The following is a 20,758-nucleotide window of genomic DNA, read 5'->3' as shown; positions in this document are numbered from 1 at the left end:
CACACCACATACTGCAGCATAGGTCTGTTGGCAATCTTTAAGGAATGCTGATCTTCATATCCTTGCTCTCTTTTTTCCCTTTCAGTATAAACCTGTTGTGCCTTAGATCCAGTCTCTGTCATAACACAGGCAAATGTATGCCTCTCTTCAAAACATTTCTTGTCAGGCATTTGAGAAGCCTGACTAATTTATTTAAGTATGGCATTAATCAGTTAAGAACAGGAGTGGAAATGGGGGTGTAATGTCTGCAGAATACAGTGTTATCTAAGGTTCTCTTCACATGTCATTTTAGTGTATTTGTAAATCTTGATGCAAAGAATGCGTGTAACCCATTCACTTTTAATTGCTTATAGTGCTTTTTCACTCTCAATACTGATAATGCTGGTTTTGGTCACCTGCTTTGGAAGGAAGCCTTATTGGGCTGTCTAATCTAATTTCCCAGATTGGACTGCAGACACAGTGGCTGGGTCTCAGATCTCTTATGGGATTGCTAAACATTATGTAATAAGAACATTTCATAGCTCAAAGTAAGGCTTAATTGAAGATCTCTCTAGATCAGATAAAGAAACTCCTCATTTTTATGTTAGTGGGTTTTTTTTCTAAATCTGCAAATCAGTAGGAACAGTTAATGTTCTTTGTATTTGAAGTCAAATTCTGTTGATTTTCCATTTTTGGGACTGTTAGTTTTTTATCGATGTACTTTTGTTTTTCTTCAGTGCTTTTAGAATTCGTACTTCCTTGTAACAAGATTGCTTTTCCTGAGGTTATTTGGAGTGCTTTTAAGATTTCCATCCTTACTATATCCAGGATTTTCAGCTGCTCTTTTGTGAAAGAGTGAAACCTAACACATGCAGACAGACATGGTGTATACGTACTTTTCCTATGGCGCTCTCTCTTTCAGGTAGTAGCCATGGCTATCCCAATGCAAGTGGCAGATCTTCAAGGCGGGGAGGAAGTACTTTAGGCTCAACAGCCAGCAGCAGTTTACTAGACATAGATCCCTTAATTTTAATCCATTTATTGGACCTAAAAGACAGGAATGGGATGGAAAATCTGTGGGGTCTACAGCCACGTCCTCCTGCCTCACTTCTGCAGAACAGAGGTAAATGGTGCATTTAAATACAACTCTTCCATGTATTCCTTTGACGTAAAGTTAGATGCACATCAAATCTAAGTAATTCGTTAGAGATTTATTTAAGAACATAAGAATGACCATCCTGGCTCAGAAGAAAGGTCCATCTAGCCCAGTATCATGTCTTCCAACAGTGGCCGATGCCAGGTGCTTCAGAGGGAATGAACAGGTAATCATCCCCTGTTGCCCATTCCCAGCTTCTAGCAAATAGAGGCTTGGGACACTTTTGCATCCCTGTCCATCCCCTGGCTAATAGCCATCAATGGACCTATCCTCCATGAATTTATCTAGTTCTTTTTTGAACCCTGTTATAATCTTGGCCTGTGACAACATCCTGTGGTAAAGAGTTCCACACATTGACTGTGTTGTGTGAATAAATAATTCTTTTTGTTTGTTTGTTAAACCTGTTGCCTATTAATTTCATTTGGTGACCCTTTGTTCTTGTTTTATGAGAAGGAGTAAATAACACTTCCTTATTTACTTTCTCTACATCAGTCATGATTTTATAGACCGCTATCATATCCCCCCTTAGTTGTTTCTTTTCCAAGCTGAAAAGTCCCAGTCTTATTAATCTGTACCTTTCCCAATTCCAATATATCTTTTTTTTTGAGCTGGGGCAACCAGATCTTCATGCAGTATTCAAGATGTGGGCGTACCGTGGATTTATACAGAGGCAATATGATATTTTCTGTCGTCTTATCTATCCCTTTCCTAATGAGTCCCAACATTGTTAGCTTTTTTGACAGCCGCTGCTGACTCTGGATGTTTTCAGAGAACTATTCACAATGACTCAGAGTTTCCATTAGCTTTGTCTGCATTGCCCATCATGAAGAGGGACTGGGGAAAGGCCACTGAATTCTGTTGCTGTATTTTCGTAATTTCATAGTAGTCACTGTGTGCACCAAACTACAAAGTACTCTTTGGCTTAATAGCTGCTTTCAGACTTAGAACTGCAGATGAGTATTGAGTCAAAAAAAATGTGTGTGGGAGCAGGGACAGTGTCTGTCTCTGTTTAAAGATAACTCGGGGGGTGGAGGGATGCCTGAAGAGTAGTTCCAACTCCATGCACATCTTGTGTAGCTATCTTGGTATCTGTGAAGAGAGTAATACCTTATTGTTATCTAGTACTTTGCAGTAGTAGATCAGTGCTAGATAAATAATGGATTTCCACCTGGAAGGGATTAAGGTGCAATAGACATAAACAGAACAAAACACAATATACACAGTGTAGGGAATGGCTATTTCAGCTTCCAAACTTTTATCTGTTTGCTGAAAGTGGAGCTACTGAAAGGGTTATGTATGATAGTGGGGAAGCTGTTTCAGACATTTGAGGTGGCATGGAAGAAAGCACACGAGAAAGCAGGCACAGAACACAAGTGGCAAGATCAGGTGGATTGTAAAGCCAGGAAGGAAGTTTAAGAGAAGTTGAGGGTAGTCGTCATGATGGAGGGCTTGAAAAGTGAGGAGAGGGCACTTGAAAAATAGTAGAGGCTGATGCAGAAACTCATGGAGAAAGAAACATGTACAGAATGACGGAAAGGAAGAAAATAGTGGTCAGTTTCTGCGCTGATACTTATTAAATAACTTTGTTAGTATTTTGCATAACATGTATTTGAGTTATAGTATTAGGTTGATGTGCCATAACCTTAATTTTGTGTGAACCAAAGGAAAGCTAGATAGCAAGCTGTAAATGTAATTCTGTCATAGCTGATTTATTGTTGAAGGTCAGATGTTCCTCTCCTTTGTTAGTGAAGAATCAGTAAATTGAATCAAACCTCATAAATAGATTTAGCAGAGTTAATGTTTGTTTGAGGCTAATTGGCCCACAGCCACAATATCTTATTTCTGCTCACTTTGAAACAACCATTTGGTGGCTTAATAGAGCAGAAGAGAAATAATAGTCCATCTGGTACAGATATATGCTCTTTCTCTTGACATGATGACGGCATTTGCACTGTCCAATCTAAAGATAGGAAGTGAATGGTTTGAGTTTTGATGTTAATGTTCAAATTTAGTCTTGTTGTAAAATTCATGCAGTGGCAAGCAGGGTTATTCAGTCAGTTGTTCTTGTTGCATTTCCTACTTCCAGTTGGTCTCTCTGGAAATACAAAATGCAAGTTCAGGGTTAGATCATCCCTCCTGCAGGAAAACTGCATGATGATTCTGCTTAGTTTCTTTGGATTCTTCCATTGCAGTGGTGGCGTACTTTGTACAAGCCCCTGCAAAAATGTAGGGAGGTTTCACCTCTCCCTCCCCAGTAACACAGCTCTATTGGAGCAGTGCTCTCGGGAGCTCCCCTGCCATAGTCGGTCCTTAAGGACTCCTCTTAAAGGGATGCTCTCCATTGTAGAGGGGACTCTGCAGGAAAGCCTTTCTAATACATTCCCATACCTAAAGAAGAACTATGTGTAGCTTGACAGCTTGTACTTTCCACCAACAGAAGGTGATCAGTAGAAGATATTCTCTCACCTACCTTCTGTCCCAAGCTATTATGATGTGCCTCCATATTTCCCTCTGGGTTGGTAGGGAAATATTTTGCATCCTTGTGTCCCTGCTCTCACCTCCTTCCATGCTACAGGACCCTGACCTTGCCAAACGATCATGAATCCACGGACAGATTCCTCTCAATTTCCTTTTACAGGGGCACAGACAGATATGTATATGGAGCATCCACTGCACTTGTAGATCTGCGGGACATGATCTGCTCCCTAAATGTTTGTGTTCTGTAGATGCAAAAGAAGTGGGAACACTAAAATATCCTTCCAAAGAGGCCTACTTTGTATAGTGACCAAAAATCTCATGAGAGGCTAGTGGACAGCTAATAGCTCTAATCCATTCAGAGTAGGAAATGATGCTGAGGCGGTTAGGGGACAGGTGACCATGTTGATAGTCTTGGTAGAGAGGTCCAGATTTGGATGGATCATAAAAACCAAACTTGGCTTCCTCCTGCCCTCTTGCAAAATGCAACTGAGGTATATTGGCAGGAGACTCTGTAGGGCAAATCCCTGTTGCTGTCTGTGCCACACCTGTTCTGCAGATAAATAGAGAAAAGCTTTTGGTCTCTGATGTGAGCCCTCTCTGCAAATTTGTTTTAATGAAGGAAAGTCTCTCTTCTTAGATTAACAAGATTTTCATAATGATGTAGAGCTTGATCTAGCTTCCAAACTGCAAAGGGTATAAAGACAGTGGAGGGGTAAATAAGTCCTATGCAATGTAGTCCGCTTTTAAAAAAAAAACAAAAACAAACAAACAAACAAACAAAAAAAACCCCTTGAAGATTGGACAAAAGAAGCGGTTTGAAGTGGCCAGTGAGCTACAGGTGATGCAAGGTTGTGTACTGTCAAGACTCTCTGCAGGTGCTGTCTAGACTCTGCCTTGACAGAACTAGAGAGACCAGGTGAAGGCATTGAAGAGATGGATGAACTTGCACTGTTGGCAGTATGACCCAGACTGAGGCCTCCACGATAGTGTTGTGGTGGGTAGGGTCTCTGCTTCCTTCAGCCACTTACTGCGTTTGGAGTGGTCTTTCTGTTTTGCTGAGATCCTTAAATACCTGACTTTGTTCCTGTACCTTGTTCAATCACCATGTTGGAACAAGGCTTCTTTTATTTCCAGAGCTTGCTAAGTTTTGTCTCCGAGGGACTCAAAAGCCATTGGGGTTATAGGTCTGAGCCAGTTGAATTTCCAATGAGATACTTAGAATTCTGAAAGCGTAACGAATAGAAGATTTCCAAGTTGATCTAACTCTGGCTAATTAACATAAAGGCCCACATAGATAGTATCTCTTAGAGCTGACCTGGGGCAGCAAGGGACCTAAGGGACTTCCTTTACTTCAGATTCCTCCTCTGAATCATCAGTTAATGTGAAATGATTATAAAATTATTCTTATATCCAAGAAACGCACTTGCCAGAAAACTGATGAGCAGGTGAACTCAAACTTGTCCAGAGATGTGAAAGGCTCTCCGTCGCCATGACTGGCACACTAAGGGAAAGCAAAGCACCCAGCATGAAAGAACCTCTGCCCACTGTTCCCATTGAGGTGGAGAGAGCTGCTGAGAGTAGATGCCCTATGTCACTGTAGCCCAGAGGAAGGGGATGGAGTTTGATTATGTTAGATGAAATGGGATCATTCTGCGTTGGGCACCCATTTCTCTTTCACATATTAGAGTAACTACAGAGAGTACTGTGTACACAACTAGTCTGAAACTTCTTTGAGCATGTCTGCCCTGTACAAATTGGTGCTAGCAATCTTATTCAGGGTGATGAGGGTCCTGATTCAGATTATTGCATGTTGTCTTTTTTTGCCAGTGCCAGTCCCAGGAAAACACTGTGCTATTCCCATTTTTTTAGGCAGTCTTAACACTAAAATTGTTCCCTAACACTGTCCTGTTTTCCCATCTGCACTGGCAATAAAAAGTAACATGGATTTCTCCCTGCCCTCAAGGGAAATAGTACTATCACTGATTCTTTGCTCTCATCACATAGGCAGCCTTGTGTCAGCTATTTTAAAGGGATTGTCGGGACAAATCTGATAAAAGGGAAGCATTTAAAAATCTGAAACCAATAGAAATGTTCCAAGATTTTTAAAAGATGTTTATGGAAACAGTTTAACAAACATCCTCTTGTAGTATTTGCAACCAAGACCTTGGAGCAGTTTGTTAGTGCATGGGAACTTGGATGTGAAACTGACACATTCTCTACAAATTCTTACAGTCTTAATAATGAAAGAGTTTAAAGAAAAAAAAAAAACCTACTGATGGAGGTTACAGACATTTTTAACCTTCGTGTTTGTTTAACCTTTTCCTTGTAAAGCATCATCCTACTCTCTAAAAGACCGAGACCAGCGGAGGCACCAGGCAATGTGGCGTGTGCCACCTGACTTAAAGATGCTGAAGAGACTCAAAACTCAGATGGCTGAAGTTCGAAGCAAAATGTCTGATGTAAAAAACCAGCTGTCAGAAGTAAGAAGCAGCAATGCTGGCTCTTGTGAGGGGCAACCCAGCTTCCTCCCTGGTGATCAGGGGCCTTTGGCTGCGTGTGGAACAGAAAGCTGCAGCAAGTTACAAGAAATAGGAATGGAGTTGCTGACAAAATCATCAATTACAAGCTGTTACATAAAGAGTTGTAAGTGTGGGATGGGGGAGGAGAAGGCTTAAAGCTGTCACTTCTCTAGATGGCAGTTGTGTAGACGGATACTGTATCTAGGTGTCTGGGAATAATACTCAGCCTTTTTATAGTTTAAACTTTATAGCTGAGTTTGTTTATAGTAAATATCTTTTGAGAAGCAGAAACATGAAACTCATGTTTATTGACAGAAATTAAATGGCTTCTCTAGAAACTGGTTCTAACGTTTTCAGCAAGCGCATTATAGTTATTAATAATATTCCAGAATGTGATAAGAATCTTTGAAGCCCACTGCAGATGTTATTTATCTAATTTCACGTTGACCCTATGGGTAGGTAGCATGAAGTTTAATCCTCTGTAAAGATAATTTTTGGTGGCAAAGGTTACCTGCAGACTATACGCAGATCACCTCTAAACTTTCACAAGTTTGTTACTAAAATGTGACCAACCTTGCAAAAATCCAAGCCGGGGGAAAAAAAAAATTCTCAGCGCTCCAGAGAGTGTGTAATTTCTTCTCATCACATGAGAATCTTTTTCTTCGAGTGTGTCTGTGTGAATCCCATAGTAGGTGTTTGTGTGTGAGATCGGAGTCTTTTGAATAGCAGTGTCACACACACGTCCCCTGTGCCTCTTTATGCTCTCATACAAAGTCCTAAAGGCCAGGGCAGCCACAACTCTCCCTCAGTTCCCTCTTATTGCTCAAGGCAGCAAGATGGATCCTAACCACTATCTGACCTGGTAGTTCTTAGCTCCGACTAAAGTTCTCAAAATGCTTCATAAATCTTCAGAACTCTTCTGATCTACTGGTGTACAACCTTTGTGAACACCTTTTGACCCATCTGGATTGAATACTGACTGCCAGACACTTCTGTCCGCTCCCTTGGTGTACAAGGATTTGAAACCTGTGGGCTTCAAGCTTGCACATTCTGTGATGGACTAATTCTTTTGAAAGATGGACATAGCAGGTGCCTCTCGTGTTTAGGAGAGTCACATATACTGAGTAGATGTTCGGTGTGCATATTTTTGATCACAAGAATGTAGAAGTCACATGGCCTGGGGTTGAAACTTCATCTCCTGGAGCAATCTATGAAGGCCTCTTCAGATCCTGAGGAGATGGCACCAGAGTCCCGACAGCGGACAAACAGACTTCATCAAGCAGCCATCTAGCAGACAGACAACTCCAAAGACCAGTGCAGAGAAGATGACACCAAGAAAAGACCTGGCATCAACACCAATGCCCCCAGCACTGAAGCAGACTCCACCTGTATTGCAGATGTTGGCACTAAAGCAGACACAGTGACACTGAAGTCTGGTACTGAAGTCCAGCACCAAGAGGTGCCATTCTAGACAGGAGCAGAGACTCCACACGGTGCTCAGAGCCTTCCTACAAAGATAGACCACATAAAATTTCTGGGGACAAATCCACAACGTCCTGCACGGCTCTGAGGGCTGATGAGCAGCCTGTGGCACAAAGGAAAACTTCTCCAGCACCAACTCAAGATTGGGTGTCGTGTCGCACCGCTCAGCTCAGCAATGATGCCTATAGTAGATGAGCCTCTGGATGAGCTAGGTCTGTAACCATTATCGAGGCACCTGCTGGTACAGACCCTGGTACCAGGAGTGCCATCCACATTTCTCTGTACTTCCCATATAGGTGGTCTATTCCTCCTCTCCATCACCAATGCATACGTTCCCAACGTTCTTAAGCAGAGAGCCCTCTCCTCTACAATCTGTGATCAATATTCCAAAGAGGCCTGCCTGCGCTCCGTACAGGACCTAACTACTATCCCAAAGGAACGGCATTGGACTAGCCAATATCAAGCTAGCGAGCAATATCCCCATGACATGCCCCCATCACCTTGTTGGGCTCACTGGGGGTTGCCATATCAGTGTGCTAGAAGCATGCTGGAGAGCAGAAGTGATCGCTTCCCCATCACCTTTCTGCCAGACCACAGGGAGTGCCATCAAGAATAACCAGATCTGGGGGCTGAGGAACACCAGTGTCCTGCTTTACCACCAAAAGACTTCTCATCCTTGTTGCCTGCTGAAGTGGTGTCTTCAGCATAACTTCCAGTTTTCCAGGAGCTCCTTCTGAGAATTTCAGACCCTCTAGGGAGGGCTGCATTGGAGAAATGTCGTCAGTTTTGATATTTTTGACAACTGAGAGTCCATTCAGAATTGTTCTTCCCATAAATGAGGGACAGCTTGACCTAGCTAAAGCCTTGTGGCAGATGCTGGCCCCTGTACCAGGTAGAGAAGCAGTATTAGGTTCCTTAAGCAGGTTTTGAATTTTTTATGCCCACCCCAATTCAGGTTCCTTGGTTGAAGATCTAATTCACATGTGTCAAACTCAAGGCCCGCGGGCCACATCCGGCCCGCCATACAATTATATCCGGCCCGCAAAATCGTTTTATATATCTGTTTTTAATGGCCCTGTGATATGACGCCCCAATAACACACACTACAAATCCCATGATGCAGTGCAATTGCCGCCAACGGCAAGCCGCGGTTCAAGTTCGCGGTCTGTTGATGTATACAACGCTAATATCAAATCAAAGCTAGACCCCAACAATGGCCAAGAGAAAAATTGATTCTGAAAACCGAGGCTTTCAAAGCCGGTGGGAGAATGAGTATATGTTTACTGAAATTGCAGGTAAACCAGTGTGTCTCCTTTGCGGGAGTAATATCGCTGTAATGAAGGAGTATAACCTAAGACGGCACTACGAGACGAAACATGAGAACAAATTCAAAAACCTGAGCGCAGGACAGAAGCTACAAAAGGTAGAGGAGTTGAAGAAGAATTTGACATCCCAGCAGACGTTTTTCACCAAAGCAAAATCACAAAGTGAAGCTGCTGTGAAAGCAAGTTTCATTGTGGCCGAAGAGATCGCCAAATCAGGACGGCCGTTTACCGAGGGGGAATTCGTAAAGAATTGTATGATGAAAGTGTGCGACGTCCTTTGTCCAGATAAAACGCGAGCATTTGCAAATGTAAGCCTCAGCAGAAACACTGTTGCTAATCGGGTTTGTGAGATGGCGACTGATTTGAAAACACAGTTGATTGAAAGAGCAAAAGATTTTGTTGCATACTCCCTTGCCGTGGATGAAACTACTGACGCGACTGACACTGCACAGCTGGCGATATTTATCCGTGGTGTGGATTCCAATTTGTGCGTAACAGAGGAAATACTGGACATTAAATCGATGCACGGGACAACGAAAGGAGAAGACATCTTTGGAAATGTATTTCAAAGTGTAACCGACATGAAACTGCCGTGGGAAAAACTCGTTGGACTTACAACAGATGGCGCACCTGCTATGTGTGGTGAAAAAAATGGACTGGTGGGAAGGATGCGCTCAAAGATGCGGGAGGAGAACTGTGCCGGTGAGTTGACAGTGTATCACTGCATCATACACCAGGAATCGCTGAGTGCTAAAGTCCTAAAAATGGATCATGTGATGAACACTGTAACACAAACCGTCAACTTTATCAGAGCCCACGGTTTAAATCACCGCCAATTCCAGTCTTTTCTGCGGGAAATAGATAGCGAGTTTGGCGATATGCCATATCATACGGAGGTCCGGTGGCTAAGTCGGGGAAAAGTTCTCAAAAGACACTTTGAGCTGCGAGAGGAAATCTGCCAGTTCATGGACAGTAAGGGGAAAGACTGCACAGTTCTGCGGGATGAAAAGTGGAAATGTGAGTTGGCGTTCCTGGCTGACATAACGTCGCATCTTAGCGCTTTAAACCTTCAACTCCAGGGACGGGAGCACATAATAACCGATATGCATGATGCAGTGAAGGCATTTCAAGTGAAGCTGCGCTTATGGGAGACACAAATGCACCAATGCAATTTGTCTCACTTTCCCTGTTGCCAAGTAATACGGAACCAAGAAAGTGCCACAGTTTTCCCAAATGCCACCTTTGCTGAAAAACTCAGGGCGCTGCGCACTGAGTTCGCACGGCGCTTCAGTGACTTTGAGGCACAGAAAAGTAACTTCGAGCTGCTTCGCAACCCATTTGCAGTCGATGTGGAAACCGCACCTGTAGAAATGCAGATGGAGCTGATAGAACTGCAATGTAACGGGACTCTGAAGGCAAAGTACGACACTGCGGGGCCAGCACAGTTCACTCGCTTCATTCCTGAAGCGATGCCGCAGCTCCGCCAACATGCAGCTCGAATCCTGTCCATGTTTGGCAGCACATATCTGTGCGAGCAGCTGTTCTCTGTGATGAAAATTAACAAAACGTCACACAGGAGTCGCCTCAATGATGAACACCTGCAATCGATCCTGAGAATCTTCACAACACAGAACCTAACCCCAAACATAAACGAACTTGTTGCAAAGAAAAGACTCCAAGTATCAGGCTCTGACTAAATAGGACAAGAAAATGGAATGTTATGATTTGTTATGATTATACTTTTGCTTTAAATTCAATTTTTTATTTATATTTTCAGATTTTTTAATATTCCAGCATGTACAGATTTTGAATGTATTGTATTGACAGGATATTTTTTTATGAAGAGCAAAATATTTTAAGTTGAAATGTATTTATTTTGGAATGATATCCTGTATTTTGGTTCATATTAATGGTTAAAAAACATAAATATTTAGTCTGTTAAATAAATGGTTATACTGTTCGGCCCGCGAGTTTTGAGTTTTGGCCCCCTGTGCAATTGAGTTTGACACCCCTGATCTAATTTATACTTGGGATTTTATCTTTGAGCCACTGTCAGATTGTTCAATACATCATACCCTTAAGTTGGTTTTCTTGGTAGCTATCACCTCTGTCTGGAGGGTCAGTGCACTCCAAGCCCTTACTCCTGGACCTCCTTATGCATCCTTTTATAGAGAGAAGGTGATTCTGAATTCATCTGTAATGTGGTTTGGGAGTTTCATCTAAATCCATCAATTAACCTACCAGTTTTCTTCCTGAAACCATTCAGCACAAAGTGAGAGAAAGATTGGTACTTTGGATTTTTCCAGAGCATTACTCTATTACATTGATAAGACTAAAGCTTTCAGATGCTCTCTCCCCCTTTTCATGACTGTAGCTGGCTTGTCAAAAGGTTCTCTGAGTGGATCCCCCTCTGCAACTCCACCTGTTATCAACTACTAGCACACGTCTCCTTTCAGTTGTCAAGTTACGCTCCATCAGGACACAGGCAGCATAATCAGCCTGCTTCAGAAATGTGACTGAATCTGAATCTGTAAAGCAGTGATGTGGAGCCAACCCACTGACTTGCGCTGAAGATTGCACCCTTTCCATGGCAGCCAAGTCTGGTGCTAAGTTTGGGAGAGCAGTAGATCAATCCTTTTTACCAATGCAGCTGATGCTTCTTGCTCCCACCAGCAAAGGAGAGTACAGCGTGTCAGTCACCTACAGTGGGATCAGCACTGACACATACTTGAAGAGAGAACAATTTCTTACTCTGTAGTAACTGTGGTTTTTTGAGATGCTGTAGTTAGTGTGAATCCCATGACCTACCCTCTGTCTCTGCTTTTGAAGTCCTCAGCTAGCATGGGCTTTAAATTGTGAGGGACCTGAGGGAGAGTTGGGGGACTACTCCGTCTTCTATGCGCTCACCAGGAACACAAGGAGACTTGGGCCACATGTGTGGCCTCAACAGACATTGCTATTGAAAAGACTCCAATCTTGTGCTCACATACAGTGGGTTCTCACTAACAATCCCATCTCGAAGAATTAAGGTAACCATTCCTGGTCTGGTCTCAGGAGCATTATTGATTAAGCGAGTGGCTTCTTCCCAACATACCTTCACAACAGGAATAATATGTAATGAAAACCTTGAAGGCGTTTGAGAGATTCGGAGAGAGGGGGACAATATGGTGGCCTCAAGAATAAAGGGGAAGAGAATGTCTAGTGCCATTGCATCAGTTAGTTCCACTTCAGGCCAACATAAAGATGGGATGATGCAGAGAATTGACTGGATGCCTAGGCAGTACATTCACACGCCTTCTGATTTAAATATCTTTTCAGTCACGAGTAAGAAAAGTAATTCGCCCAAAGCTACTCGTTCTGGAGCAGCAGGGAGCCTGTCTCTTCGAAGAGCAATGGACTGTGGGGACAATAACCTTCGCTCAAAGGGAGACTGTCAGACTTCCTCTGAAGGTAAACCTGAAATGTGGGAGTGCTTTAAATATGCTTTGGAATGCATCGGGTAAGAAGCTTTTTAACAGCATATCCTTGTTCATAAAGTTCCCGTCTTTGATTAAACTTTGTACGTAAACCAGATCCTATTTCCCCTAAACGTGATTAACATTATTGCACCAATACAGACCTTTGAGAACCCATTACACCATCTTACTAAGCCTTTGTGTCTAGCGTTCCTGGGACTTCCATTTTCTAACAGTAACCTGCCTATCTGAAATAGTTTTAATCCCCTAAATTGGTGTTTGTAGTATTGTATTTAATTACTACATTTACAAGCAAGTTACTGCTGTAACTTACCAGCCAGGATTTAAATTCTCGGTTCTGTTTTCTCTAAAGGAAATACAAGAAAATTCTCCTTAAGCCCTTGTGAGACTTACTCCTGCACCATGTGGTAATAGAATTGGACATTATGGCCACCAGGAAGACTCTTACACTTTTTAGTGCAGCTCTACCAGTGATAGCAAAAGTGAAAACTGTAATGCAGCAGTTCTCAAATTGAGAATTGCAAATGGATTTGGGGGCAGGGGGTTATGGTTCATGCTAATGGGAGTGGGATCCCAGGGAGAGGTCCCAGAACAGAAAGAGATTGAGAACTGCTGCTCTCGTGTATGCACATGGGAGCAAAATCATCTGTACCCTGAACTGTACAGTTTTCACCATTGCTATCTCCAGAGGTGCTGCACCAGTGCAGAGAAACCCCTCTATATTTTCCCTATGTAGACCAGCCCCATAGATGGATCTATCTCTATTAAAAAACAGATATATATTTTTCTGTATTAGTGCACCTGTGGAATTGCTGACATATGGGAAACTAATTTCATAGTTCACACAAATCCAAAAGGTTAATCTATACTGTACTGGGAAATCTTGTAAGTGCTTTTCTGAACCTGTGCTACCAAAAGTGGAAGCTGTAGGTGGCTTTTCTGAACCTGTGCTACCAGAAATGGAAGCTGTAGGTGAGAGGATATATGTTTCTGGAAAGTACACATTAAGTGATCCTAATGGCAAACGCTGCTCAGATGGTGACTTGAAAAATTTGAAATGTTTCATAAGAGCCAATTATCTTCATCTTTTCTCTTCTTAGGTTGCTTAGGAAGCTCAAAGTCTGGCAGTAGGCATGGCTCTTCCAGGTCCCTGACTAATGGTAATGCTCCTGATGCACTACCTAAGCCAGAGGAAAGGGAGTGCGAAGGCTCAGATTCTGATGTGGGCGTTTCTGCTTTAAATGGCTTAACAACTATGGAGAAGACAAGAAAAGCTGTCGCTCTGGGGTAAGTGCTTTTCTCGCTGAATTATAAATGGAACATTCAAAACTGCTAAAATCGAGCCTTTTATGTATCAAGGAACGTACATTACTTTGAAGTCATTCACATTTTTGTGCTACTCCCTTTGGACATCCAGCTTTGGCCCATAAGTGAGTTGTATGTCCTCATTTTTCTATTTATAGAACTTTTGAGGGTCATAACAGCTCATTTTAACTAAAGCTGAAGCATCAGTAGCTGTAGTCTGGCCATTTAGATTTGCCCATTTAGACTTGCACATCAGACTTTTGTCCGTTTTTCTAATATTTCCTACTTTAATGTTCTAGCCACCAGGATTTTACATCTAGTTTCCTTATATCGGAGAGGATATTTCACTGAGAATCCACCGTTCCTTTCTTTTCCTCACTTCTGATTTTTCTGTGCTTCTCCAAATACAGTTTATAGTTACACAACATGTATAGTAGTAGTTTTGAAGTATGCGATCAGGTTTTTCTAAATAGCAAGCCAATGAATGGTGGGGTGGGCTGTCTCTTGGTTCTTTTGTGCAAACAGACAGTTATGTTGAATTCTGTGCTTGCTTTCGGTCATTGATGTTAAGCAATAGTATGAAAGAGTAGCTTTAAGAAAACTTAAATGTACATGCTGTGTAGAGGTACAAACTCCAGATGCTGAATGTGACCTAGCATTGTGGGTCAGAGGAGGATACGTTCTTTGGAGAGCATCAATTATGTACTTTCAGATCTCAAAATGGAACCCTGTAAATATTCCAAATAACTTCAAAGTTGGAAGTTCCCAGAAGCTCCCCGATGCTAAACTGCGTGTAGCACTAGGAGGAAAAGCTGCCACCATGGTTGGGTTAATGCTTTAGGTGCTAATGCTGTTTTTTCCCCCAACCCCATTTTAAGGTCAGATTCTAAAGGATGTCATACAGAAGGAACACGACCAACTGATCAAGAGAACAACTCGGAAACTGGGGAGCTACAGGCCATTCTCTCTGAGGGCACTTCAGCAGAGCCAGAGGAAGGTAAAGACAAGATCAAAGAAAATAAATACTCCAATACTGTAGTGACACTTTAAAACAGAGATAGTTAATTTATTTTTTGTCAAGGTCCCAATTTCTTGGTCAGGGTATAGTCGAGGTCCAGACTCCAGGGAAGATAATAAAATAATAACAATAATGATAATAAGTAAATTAAAAGGTTGTAGACGTTCAAAAGCGTCTAGTGGTCCGGATTTGGCCCACTGTCTGCTTATTGACAACCCCTTTAAAACAAGAGTGTTTCTGTAAACTATGTAAAAAATCTGTTTATTTGGAGGGCTGAACTTATGTTGCAACATTTGGTAGATTTATAACGAATAAAAGGACGACTCCTCAAGTGTATGGCAGAGTGGCGTGATGGAATTCAGAGAGCACAGAGAAACTTTTCAAGGAGCTTTTTCTTAGTTTACGTTTCTGGTTTATTTTTCTACCCCTGGATGCCTGTTTTCATCTTAAGACTTAACTTTAGAGATGAGGTTTGGCAAATTACTAATTTAAAAGATGGACTGCACTTGTGTTCCTATTAAAATACAGCAAGAGACCTTTTTGGGTATAAGGCTTCTGCTTGCAGGGGTAAGTCTGGTGGTGACTGGGACCATGTCTGCACTGGACACCTCTTAAGTCTAATTTAAAATGGGGTTTTGCAGTATGCAAGGTCCACTAATTCCTCTGAAAATCAGAAGAAATCTCAGTTGTTGAAAACGCATTCCTGTCTCTTTCACCTTGTCTTTCCATGCTGGAGAAAATATTGTTGGCTTTCTTATTGATATACCATGCAGAAGTGTTTTTCATATCTTGCTAAAACTCGGCTGCCTTCCACCCCTGCACTAATTTGAATTTCAATGACTGATGAATTGTAGCTCAAAGCCTATATTAAGGTGCCAGCATCCATCTCTATCTGCAGTGTGCAATATTGTGTAGGTGTTGGCATTTGCAGAAGGTCTCTCAGTGACATAAAACTGAATTTCTTCTCTTAGTCACTGCAGCGTGATCATGATGTGTTCCTGCAGTTCTCCTGTTACAGGAGGAAGCATTAAGAGGAATTTTTTTTTTAAGTAAAATATTTCATTGTTAAAACCCCAGGAAACAAATATTACAATTTATTTCCTTTCACAAAGGAAAAATTGCAGTAGCATAATCATTTGTTTTCAGGTAGCTATGATTAGCTGTGAATTTTGAGAACTAGCTCTTTCTTTGGGAGCATGTTTCATACACAAGAGCAAACCCAGTTTCTCCATCTGACTTCAATGTCAGGTCAATGTGTTGTGCTTGTGCGTTTATACGATTGTAATTCCAGAAAGTCTTCAGAGAAAAGGGCGGTTGAAGGAGTCATGTTTACATTTTTCTTACTTAGGTCTGCTCAAAGATGAGTGCCTAGAATTTCACAGTATGTCAAGGAGGCTGCTTTATGCCATTTTAAGAGTTCAGTCAACTCTTGGGCAAGGCAGTTGGAAGAGCACCTGGAATTGCTGTTTTCTCAGAAGCATTTGCATTGGATCTCGTGATAAGATCTTTTGAAATAAAGGGGTTTAGGCAAGGGGTGAAATTATATGAAGTTGTGGAAATCTTACTACTCATGTAGTTGACCTGGGGTGTATGGGCAAGGAGTGGAACATCTTTGCTCTGGGGGACTGCGCTGCAAAACCATTGGCATCTTGTTAGTCATCAGTGCCACTCAGTCCATCAGCTGATAGCCAGCACAAAGCAAACCAATCCAGACACCATAAAACCTGTGTAATTTCCTGTTTTGGTTAGTTTTCAACCACTAATCATTAAGACTACATTTTAGTCACAGGTATTTTTAGTAAAAGTCATGGACAGGTCACGGGCAGTAAACTAAAATTCACGGCCTGTGATCTGTCCATGACTAGTACTATATACCCCTAACTAAAACTCGGGCTGGCGGGGGTGTTGTTGGTGTGCAGCCCAGGATCCCTGCTAGGGGAGGGGGGCCGGGCTGCTCGAGACCAGTGCTGGGGGAGGGAGGCTGAGCAGCGGTGTGTGGCTCCGGACCCCTGCTAATGTTGGGGTGGGAGGGTTGGTGGGCCCAGTAGACTCCCTACTGGGTTCTGCACAGCTCCCCAAAAGCAGCTGGCATGTCCCTGCAGCTCCCAATCTCCTGCCCCAGCCCTGAGCCCCCTCCCATACCTAAACTGCCCCAGCAGCGGCTGGTTCGACTGGCCTAGGGGCTGCCTGATCTGCTCGGACGGCCCCAGAGCTAGCTGCTGCAGAAGTCACGGAGCCTTACTAATCATTAGTTTCAAGTAGTGGCAAGAGAAAGGGCTGTCTTCATTTGAGAAGAATACGATGAGATATATTTGTAGGAAAATCATGTTGTTATGTGTTTGTGACCTCTGAATAGGAAAGTTAACCTGATTGAAATGTGGTGCTGCTTGGAGGAGTCGGCCTGTAAGTCTGCTTAAAAGGCCCTGACACGTCCTTTTTACTAAATGTAAAAAACATTTAGACTTCAGTTCATTTACACAGTGGTCCACTGAAGCATTGGTAAGAATGGGCTGGCTGCCAGCTGAGGAAAGCCACTAAAGCAGAAAGGAAATGCAGTTATACAAGTTCAGACTTACACCGTTTAGTTGGATTTTTATAGAGTTGCTCCTTTAAATTAAGTCTCCATTGAATAAGATAACCAGACTGAGAACATTTTTAAAACTGTTCCCCAAGCATGTTCTGCTGTTGATCCCTTAGTGCTTTGGTAAATAAGTTTACACACTGCTCACTTTATCTTGTTCTCCTGCCAAGCCCGAGAATTTGATGTTGGTGCGTCTTGGGAAAGAAAGGAAGCTGAGAACTTTGTGGCTACAGGAATCTCACTGCAGCAGGTTCTCCTTTGCTCTTTGCAGCTGGGCTATGTCAGAAGCACGTCCTTCACCTCCTGCCAGGCATGAGCAGCGATAGCGACATTGAATGTGACACAGAAAACGAAGAGCAGGAGGATGCCACATCCACCTCAGATGCGTTTAATCATGCCTTCGATGTCCAGCCCTCAAGTGAAGGTAGAACAATTATATTGTGCAATCAGAGGGGCAGCTTTCCAAATGCTACTCCTGACATGGCTCATGGTTCTTGGGGGTAAAGGATACTATTTGGGGCTAAGTTATTGCCAAATGAAGCCTTCCAAATATTATCAGTTGGTGCTTGAGATCTCATTTTAAAATGGAGGTAAAGAAAGCGAGAGTGAATTTTTCCTAACATTGAGATCTAAGACAGGACCAGTCTCCCAGCAAAAGTAGCAGAACTCCCCTTGCTTGAGTTACTTCAAAGTGGACTTGATTAAGTACCAGAGAGTGGACTAAATGACCTAACAGGTTTCTTGCATCTCTAACTTGCCTCTGTCCAAGGCTGAAAGCCACAGAACAGGTGTAATGTTATGGCATTGTGTAATGGCAGGATGCAGAGAGCATCTGCTGTGGACGGCAGGTCCCCTGGTCACTGCAAAGCTGTGGTATCAGAGTGGTGAGTTGGAGAAGAGGCATGGGAACCTGTGGCTTCAGATTCACCATCCCAGTTGTGGGTGAGGGATACAGCTGTTTTGGACGCTACAGTAGCAGCCAGCATGTAGGCTGTAGGATTGTCTCTGCCCTCTGCATAAAAGCTGACTGGCTTTGGGGCAGAAGAGTGGATTTGGCCCCAGTTATGTAAATTCTCAATTTTCATTGCAGAAAATAACAGTAAATGAGTGGTGGTAGCCGAAATGTCCCCTAGTAATGAGTTTGAACTGACAGTAAACTGCTTTTGAATTCTTCAGCTCAGTTTTAAAAGTATTGAAAGTGTCTACCATTTTGTTCTGTGAAAATGTTCAAAAACATCTTAAAGGGTACTTTTAAAACCTTTACATGATTGCTAATTCTAAATAAGTTTGGTTAATGGTTTGGAATAAATAACAATATTAATAGCCTAATATAAATCAGTGGAAGATCAATGTCTTATTCTGAATTAGTAGTTTACTGCAGAACTCCACAGCAGAACATTGAATATTACATTGCTGACTCACAAAAAAATTTAAACCACCAATTTGTACTCCACCATCATAGTTTTAAAATTGTAAAGCAGACTAATTCAGAATAAGGGTTCCAACTTTGTATCTGTCTTTCATATGTTAAGAATGAAATCTTAATCTCTGAAAGAATTGCTGATTATAGAGCTCATTAAATTTATAGATTTTTAAATTTAACTGGTTTGGGGACTTGGTCTTTAAGGATGCCATATTAATTGTTTTTCAGTATTAGAGCTGTGTTCAGTTTTTTCTGAAGGTGATCAAATAGGCCCTGAAGACCTCAGCTTTGGTACTGGAGAGGACAATACAAGGTAATTGCTAAAATAAGAACACCATTGACTTAATGGCAGTTAACTTAACCTAAGTCTTTCTGTAATTTGGTTTGATAGTATAAAATTTTGCTGTGTCAAGAAACTGACCACTCCATCTGAAATACTCCCAATGTGATGCAAATGCTCCCTGCAGTGCTCATTTACATGAAGGATATAAAGATGGAAGGGCATTATGTAATCACTAATATCCTACAACTTGTAAATACTTCCCACTTTCCCATTGCTGCTGAAAGTAGATGAGATCCTGCTCCATTTCTTTGATTTACTTAAAATGTCAAGACCTGTTAACTAATCTGCTTTGTTGATAATGCAATTGCTAGATGTAATATAGCACCAAAGCAGGGCTGATTGGGGGGGCTCACATTCTCCTACTCCTTGCTGGTTGTCAATTTAGTATTTATGTACTTATCTTGGGAATTTTTAGATTTAAGCACCCTAAATCCTTTCTAATCCACAAAATAGCGCTACTACTATAGGCTCTTTTTAATGACTGAGATTGCATATGAACTGTCTCTTTTGGGCTAGGTAGAGGATTGGCTTGTTGACTGCAGAAGACTGAAGAGTTGGATTAACACTAGCCTGCTTGTGTCCCTGAGAAGAGGCACACTTCATAATGCTTATTTATTCCATCTGTATTTTTCTCGTAGGGTGTGCACATTCCATTGTGCTGAATATAAAAGATTATGTAGTTCTTCCATGGCTGTTTTAAACCTGTTAATAGGGCAAGTTGCCCTATGAAAAACCTTAGCAAGACTGTATTTTTCATGGCTTTGGCAGGTTCAAATGCAGATTCTGAACAAATGTTCAAAAGGTGCTAGAGCCTTGTTCATATTTGTCTCCTTACGATTGATACAGCAGAGAATGTGGGGGAAGATCCTTCCCTTTTTATTATTAATAGTATGAAATAACATTGTAGTTGTATTCATAGGGATCTAAGCTATTTAAAGTTAGGATGAAAGTGACCTGCACAAGAGTTAGTTCATATTTGTTTTCTTCAGTCTCTAATTTGGACCAACTGAGAACATCGTTGCCAAACTTTTTACCACTGTGCATTGCATTTGAGCAGCTAAGATGTTGTGAAGCAATAATGAAAGCTGAATAACTGGCTGGTGAAAACGCATGAATAAGTGTATAAATGTTAGGTGAGTGTTCTTCTCATCTGACTCTACTTGCTGAAACATTCGTTTTGTATGTAATGTTCCCCAGTGTTTAAGTGCGTACAAATCATATAGTTTAGTTTAAAACTGTTTGCACTTTTTGTTAATAAAATGAAGATTGAAATACTGTGTGAAATTATTTTGAAGGGGCAGGTGCTGATGGGACAGAAATATACTGCTACCTGGTTAGTGTTCAGTCTGGGTTTTTTTTTTAAATCTACATCCTAGTGGCACTGAACCAGTATGTTCAGGCCAGTCTGCTCCAAATGAAATGCTGTGTGTCTTCCACAACCAATAGTCCGTAGGCACTTCCTCATGAACCAAATACCCACCCTCCCCTCCTTAAATTCCACTTCTTTCAGTCTCTACTATAATGTGGATTTCTTTAGTCATTGTCTTGAGCTTGACTGCAGTGTTGTTCACTGTATCATCAGTTTGTGTATCAATGGTCTAGGCTCTCTCAAATACAGTACTCATCAGGTAGTAGGCTGTGTGAAGAGGATGTAGGTAGAAGCATTCATTGTG

General features: G+C 41.9%; 1 protein-coding gene across 5 annotated transcripts in view; it reads left to right on the top strand.

The window, feature by feature from the left end:
- The window catches only part of TRIM37 (tripartite motif containing 37), a 50,093-nt gene extending 29,736 nt beyond the window's left edge, over positions 1-20,357 (top strand). For 2 of the 5 annotated variants that reach the window (XM_065573237.1, XM_065573239.1), the window contains 8 exons: positions 902-1,102; positions 5,945-6,256; positions 12,258-12,389; positions 13,516-13,702; positions 14,599-14,717; positions 17,591-17,743; positions 18,971-19,055; positions 19,602-20,357. In XM_065573237.1, coding sequence (XP_065429309.1) covers positions 902-1,102; positions 5,945-6,256; positions 12,258-12,389; positions 13,516-13,702; positions 14,599-14,717; positions 17,591-17,743; positions 18,971-19,055; positions 19,602-19,605 — 1,193 coding nt within the window. In that variant the 3' untranslated portion in view covers positions 19,606-20,357. Of the gene's footprint in view, positions 1-901; positions 1,103-5,944; positions 6,257-12,257; positions 12,390-13,515; positions 13,703-14,598; positions 14,718-17,489; positions 17,744-18,970; positions 19,056-19,601 lie in introns of all 5 variants that reach the window. The other 3 variants (XM_065573236.1, XM_065573238.1, XR_010593845.1) reach the window with 2 other exon arrangements.
- The last annotated feature ends 401 nt before the right edge of the window (positions 20,358-20,758 follow it).

The sequence above is a fragment of the Chrysemys picta genome, chromosome 19 (assembly GCF_011386835.1).
Source record: "Chrysemys picta bellii isolate R12L10 chromosome 19, ASM1138683v2, whole genome shotgun sequence".
Lineage (NCBI taxonomy): Eukaryota > Metazoa > Chordata > Testudines > Emydidae > Chrysemys > Chrysemys picta.
The sequence above is the reverse complement of the archived record's forward strand: the minus strand, read 5'-3'. Positions and strand labels throughout refer to the sequence as shown.